Source organism: Nesoenas mayeri (assembly GCF_963082525.1).
Source record: "Nesoenas mayeri genome assembly, chromosome: 3".
Lineage (NCBI taxonomy): Eukaryota > Metazoa > Chordata > Aves > Columbiformes > Columbidae > Nesoenas > Nesoenas mayeri.
The window spans coordinates 121,782,334-121,788,280 of NC_137544.1; the positions used below are offsets into that span (position 1 = coordinate 121,782,334).

Below are 5,947 nucleotides of genomic sequence, written 5' to 3' on the forward strand. Positions count from 1 at the left end.
CAGGCATGAAACGAAGGAGAGCAAAGAGTGCAGAAAGGGAAACGCACGGCAAACCACCTCGAGATGAATCCGCTGTCTGTCCTGGTGCAACTGCTTTTGTTGGGTTTTTTTTAAATTAAAACATTTTATTCACTGTGCTGTGCAAAGCACTTCTCATTTCTCATAGTGCCAAGAAACAGATGGTACAAAAACTTTGGGTAAGGAGTTTGGGCTCATAGAAATAAGCTATTCCGTCCTCTCTACGGTGAGGTGTTTGATATTAGAAAATACTGGAAAGCAAGAAAACGCTTACAGTCGAGGTGGTATGTTTTATATTTATTACTCCCTCTTTTTTGAAATAGAGAAGTATCTGGAAAGGCTAAAGGAAATAAAGCTAGAGGTATTAAATCCCTAAACCTTACTAATAAAAGAGGCTTAACAGAAAAGTTAACAATACATTAGGGGATTATTCATAAATTGAAAATACCTACTGTAAAATCACAAAATGCCACCTGCAGCAGCTTACATCAACTCTCACAACTTCCTGTCATTTCCCTGAGTGAATTTTCTTACTTTTCATCACCAGTGCTGTCGCCCCGCCCTGCAGCCCCAGGGCATCGGTGTCTCTGGACCTGCGGCACCGACCGGTGGGTGGGTTCTGTGCTTCAGAAAAACGAGAGAGCGCGAAGCCTGCCTGTGTGTAAACCGGTGGATACACCAGCCTCAGCTGCCGCGGCGCTGCAAGGGGCGCGGGGGAAGTGACCCTGTGACGCTGTCCCCGCGGGGAAAACCGCGGCCACGGAACGGGGGCGCGGCGGAACTGCCGCCATTCTGCGGGGGAGCGCGGGGCCGCGCGGAACGAGCAGCCCGGGCCAGGCCCCGCCCCCGCCAGGCCCCGCCTCCTGGAGCCAGACCCCGCCCCCCGAGCAGAGTCCCGTTCCCAGCCAACCCTCGGAGCCAGGCCCCGCCCCCCGAGCAAAGCCCCGCCCCCAGCCCACCCCCGGAGGCAGGCCCCGCCCCCCGAGCAAAGCCCCGCCCCCAGCCAACCCCCGGAGGCAGGCCCCGCCCCCGCCCCCAAGCCGAGCCCCCTGGGCTAGGCCCCGCCCCCAGCGCCGCTGCCCCTGGCCCGTTGGTGTGATGGAGGCGGGGGGTCTGCCGTTCCAGAGAAGGACGAGTCGCCCACAGGAGCCCGCCGGAGCGGTGGGGCGGTGCGGGCCCGGCTGGAACGGGACGAGTGGTGCCCCAGAAGAGCTCCTGCCGCCCAAAGCTCCTTCCGGTGCGGAAAGGCGGCCGATCTTTCATTTTCTTCTTGGCAGTTGCAAGCTTACAGTATCACTGACCAAGCAAAACGCTTGGGAGTCGTGCCGGCGGGCATCCCGGGCTGTGTGTAATGGCTGAGTCTACTGAATTATTAAACCACATGGAAATCAAAATCTGACCTCTATGTCCCTGCCCCTCCCCAAACAGTTGCTCCCCAAACGTGCCCCACACCCGCGGGGCACCTGCACCCCCACAAAGCGCCCATTGCCCCCTCTCACTGTCGTCCGCACCCACTCGCGCCTCTGCAGCCCAGCCCCGCAGCAGCTGTTTCCCCTGGGAATTTATTTGAACTTTGCAACTGTTTCCATTTCTACCACCGCTCAGAGTTTCTGTCCCTTCCGTTCTGCTCAGAGGAGCAGCGGCCACCCGGCCGGTTGGGAAAGAGAAATAGGAGGAGACATAAAAAACAGAGAAAGAAATAGAAATGAAAATACAAATTAAATAGAAGAAAACGCCGCGCCGAATATGCAAATCGCCTAGGGGCTGGGTGGGGCGACGAGTGGACGGACAGAACGCGAATGGAGATGCAGAGCGGGCCAATCAGGTCGCGCAAGAAAGCTGCAGGGGAGGACGGGACGGCAGCGGAAGAACACGGGAATAGCGCGGTTTGTTCCCTTTTAAACACGGCTGCTGGAAGCCGCGCGGCGAGCAGGGGGGTGAGGATGCTGCTCCCAGCTGTGCGGTTGTACCGGCGAAGGGCAATGCAGGACGGAAGGGCTTTTTGTGGTGCGCGGACCCAGCCGCCCCTTGGCAGCGTGAGGCAGCGGAGCGCGGTTTGTTGTTCCCTTTGACACGCGGCTGCTGGCGCGGGAGGGCTGGAGGGCTGGGAGGGCGGAGCGCTGGTTGGCTGCTAGGCACGTCACTCGGCACTTTGTCCGCCTATCAGGTGGCCAGAGGGGCGGGCGTTGAGGTCTCCGTACTGCGCATGCTCAAAGAGCGAGCGCTGATAGGCGGCGAGAGAGGTGATTGACGTGTCCTAGGCAGCCAACCGGGACGCGGCAAGGGGCGGGTGCTGCGGGCTCCCTCCTGCGCATGCTCAAAGCGCGAGCGCTGATAGGCGGCGAGAGAGGTGATTGACGTGTCCTAGGCAGCCAACCGGGACGCGGCAAGGGGCGGGTGCTGCGGGCTCCCTCCTGCGCATGCTCAAAGTGCGAGCGCTGATAGGCGGCGAGAGAGGTGATTGACGTGTCCTAGGCAGCCAACCGGGACGCGGCAGGGGGCGGGTGCTGCGGGCTCCCTCCTGCGCATGCTCAAGCCGCGGGCGCCTCGCGGCGTTGGCGGGGCGGCGGCGGCGGGGGGGGGGGGGGTAACCGGGAGCGAACGGGACCGGGGCGGCTGCGGAGCGCTCGCTGCGGCCGGCGGCCGGGCATCTGGAGGCAGGCGGCTCCGGGCCGCCCTTCGTGAGGCTCCCCGGAGGCGGCAGAAGGGCAGAGGGGAAGGAGGCGACAGCCGGGGACCTCCCGCCGCGGGGGTCTCCGGGGCGCGGCGGGTGTCGGTGCCCGCGGAGCCCGGCGGGACGGCGGGAGAGCGCGAGCGGAGCGGAGCGGAGCGGCGAAAGGGGCGGCAGGTGAGTGCGGCCGCGGCGGGGGTGACCGGGGTGCCGTTCCGCTTCCCCCCCGCGCCGAGCTGGCGAAGCTGCTGGGAGGCGCGTGTGGGACCCTGCGGGCAGGTGCGCTGAAGGCTGGCGGTCTGGAGCCGCGTCTCCCTCTGGCGCGGCGCCCGTGCCCGGTCCGGCGGTCCCTCCGGGAGCGGCGCAGCCCCCGTTAGCCGGGGGGACGTTGAAAAGCAGAGCTAAGGCGCGGTTGCAGGCTCGGTGGCGTGGCGAGCGGGGCGCCGCTTCGGCGGGAGCTCGGGGCGAGGCGCGGCGCGGCGGGCTCTGTGTCCCGGTGGCGCGGCTGTGGCGCCGCGGCTGTCTGTGCGCTTTTTTCTTTGGTGGCGTTTGTTTTTTGGGTTATTTTTTGGGGATTCCCGCGCCACGCGGCACGAGCGCTCGGCCGGGGCTGCCGCGGCGGGTCTCAGTGTCGCCGTCCTGTGGGCAAAGCGCGGTACTGCAGCCGGCCGCCCCAATGCGGTGCCGCGGCGCGCCTCAGTGCTGCCGCCCTGTGGCGAAACCCGGGTACTGCAGCGCACGGCCAGCGGGCAGAGACGCCGGTTGACCCGAAGCGCTCAGAAGTGCCAGGTAAGTGCCAGGTAAGAAACACAAGCAGTCCGAGGTGCCCGATAAGAAACAAACGTCAGAACCGGTAGGAGCTGCGGCTTCACAGCTCTTTCAGCGTTGATCGTATGACGCTGATTTTGATGCTAGTCATTTTTACTTGCATTATGCTACAGTGTTCTGTTTGGTGCTGCTCTTGCGTAACAAATAATCGTGCTGTACCGCAGCACGCGATGATAGTGTTTTGTAGATTTATACTGCCGACGAATTCGCAAGGGTATTGAAAAGAGGGGCATTCAAGAGAAGCTGCCGAGTTAATGTATGCTGCGATGAAGTTACAGAACTCATACCCTCGTTAACCAGTTGACGTGAGGGAAACGCTTTCTGACCCCCTGCACGATGAGGGGACGTTTTTCACCTTTTAGACCCTTCTGCGTGACAAGAGGGAGATGGAAGATTACATAACGCGTTGTTTAGAAGCTGAGAGCTTAGCTTCTATTTAACTAATAGATGTATTGTCAGTGAGAAACAAAACATTTATAACTAACATCATCAATCATTTCTTAGCCTAGATATACCGTATGTTTAAAATTTCCCAAAATTGTAACGAATATGTAGCAATTGTGTGACTCTAAGCAATGCAAGAGCATGCAGTGGTGGGAGCACTTGGAGAGGACGATCCCCGGAGCTCCCCAGTGCTGATGAAAGAAACGTTGCCTGCTCAACAGCGTGATTGACTCTGCTGTCTCGCAAATTGCTCCGTTTCAGTAGGAGCCCGTCCCGTGGCCTCACAGGGCTGTCTCCTGTGGCGCTGCTGTGGGGAAGGCGCGAGATACTTTCCTGCACCAGCGGGAGCGTTTGCTTTTATGCTGAGCATGTCCGAAACGGTGTCAGTTTGCCTTATTGCCGTCTGGCGTTGCTCCAGTCGCTCTGGTTTCTCAAGGCTGCCTTGCGTTTCGAGACAGCCCGTTTCCCTGGAATCCTCCGTTAGCTCAGCTGCTCTCCTGCCCCTTCTCCTGCCTAATTCCTCTGCTTTCTCCTGCTCTATTTTTTTCAGACGTTGAACTCTAATTTGGAATTTCTGTTTTTCAGAGGCAGAGCTGCGAACGCCCGATGCTCAGCAGACCCCCCAGTCCAGGCGAGGAATGGAACGTGGGGAGCAGCGCCCGGGCGGGAGACGCGGCGCCGTCCTCCGTCCCCAGCGTGCCGCAGAGGAGCAGGAGGCGACAGCCGGGCGGGGGCAGGTGCCGGGTGCGTCCCCAGCTCGCCAGAGCTCCCCCTGAGCCTCCTCCCGCGGCCCCGCTCGCCCCGTGCAGCCGCCCCCAGCTCCGGCAGCTCCTGCGAACCCGTCCCGCGTTCCTGGGCCGCTCCCGAGCCCCACGGTGAGGGCGGCAAGCCGGCCCTCGGCACCTCTCCGGTGGCCCCTGCGCAAGGAGCAGGCTCAGGCAGGGGTGAGCTACGGTGCTAACGGCCGCTGCTTCTTCTTTCCCGCTCCCAGAGGCCACGCTGAGGATGTGGCCGTTCGCTGCCCCCCCGGGGATGCCGTGGGCTGCGCCCGCCTCGGGCTGGCGAGGCTCGTCTCGCAGCGCAGAGGGCAAAGGGACGGGGGAGCGCGTCCCGTCCGTGGACGGGTGCTGGCGCGGCTGGAGCCGGAGAGGTTGGGGAGAGGTAAAGAGGAAGAAACGCGGGGCCGTGGGCCCGACGTCTGCTTCCTGCGGCGGGCAAGAGAGAGAGCCCCTCTCTGCGGAGGGCGAAGGGTCCCTCTGCGTGGCGTGCGGCGGGCCAGGCCGGCAACGCGCGCGGCAGGGTCCGTGCGCGTATCCTGGAGCGGGACGGCTGCGTGGCGAGCGAGCCGGCGAGGCTGCGTGTCCCCGAAGCCTCGTCTCGTGGGAGCCCTGACACCCCACCGTGTTCTCCTAGGCTGAGGACGGCCGAGCGCCCCGAGGGAGGAGAGGAGGAGACAGGAGCGTCTGAGCTGTTAGAAGCCTCCTGGCGGCCACGGAAAGCGAGAGCCGCTGTGAGTCCCTGGCCCTCGGGGCCTCGTCCCCGGCTTGTGTGTCCTGGCGCCTCCCTGCCCCTCCGTCTCCTTTTTCCCCACGCTTTCTCTGGCCCGTTGTCGCCCCCGCTGCTCTGTGAGACATGAAGAAATAAAACTTAAATAAGAGTAACCAGAAGAGTCTTTAGGAGTAAATAATGCCTCTCATGTACTCTAGCTGTTACTCAAAACTCTGCAGACAGTAATTATCCCCAATTTATATAGTAAGATTTAAAAGAGTGGAATATAAATACTGGAGCACTAATTGGAAGTAATACCTGTAGAGAAAAAACCTCTAGTTTATATCTATAGTAAAAAATAATGAGTGCTACTTAATCCGCCTGGTAGTAATGTAATGATAAAAATGTTAAAGTGGAAAGAAATGAAATTATTTAGGCGTGAGCAATAACTAAATTTCATTTCAGCTATTACTCGGTGAACTAGGCAGCGGTTATTCC

The 5,947-nt window shown here is 60.8% G+C and overlaps 1 protein-coding gene across 1 annotated transcript; it reads left to right on the forward strand.

Moving 5' to 3' along the window:
* Window positions 1–2,545: 2,545 nt before the first annotated feature.
* On the forward strand, window positions 2,546–5,590 carry LOC308038746 (uncharacterized protein; the record flags this gene model as incomplete). The annotated part of the gene is made up of 3 exons (XM_080341522.1): window positions 2,546–2,866; window positions 4,547–4,705; window positions 5,375–5,590. The coding sequence occupies 3 exons, from the start codon at window positions 2,546–2,548 to the stop codon at window positions 5,426–5,428; spliced, it is 534 nt and encodes a 177-aa protein (XP_080197648.1). The 3' UTR covers window positions 5,429–5,590.
* Window positions 5,591–5,947: the final 357 nt, after the last annotated feature.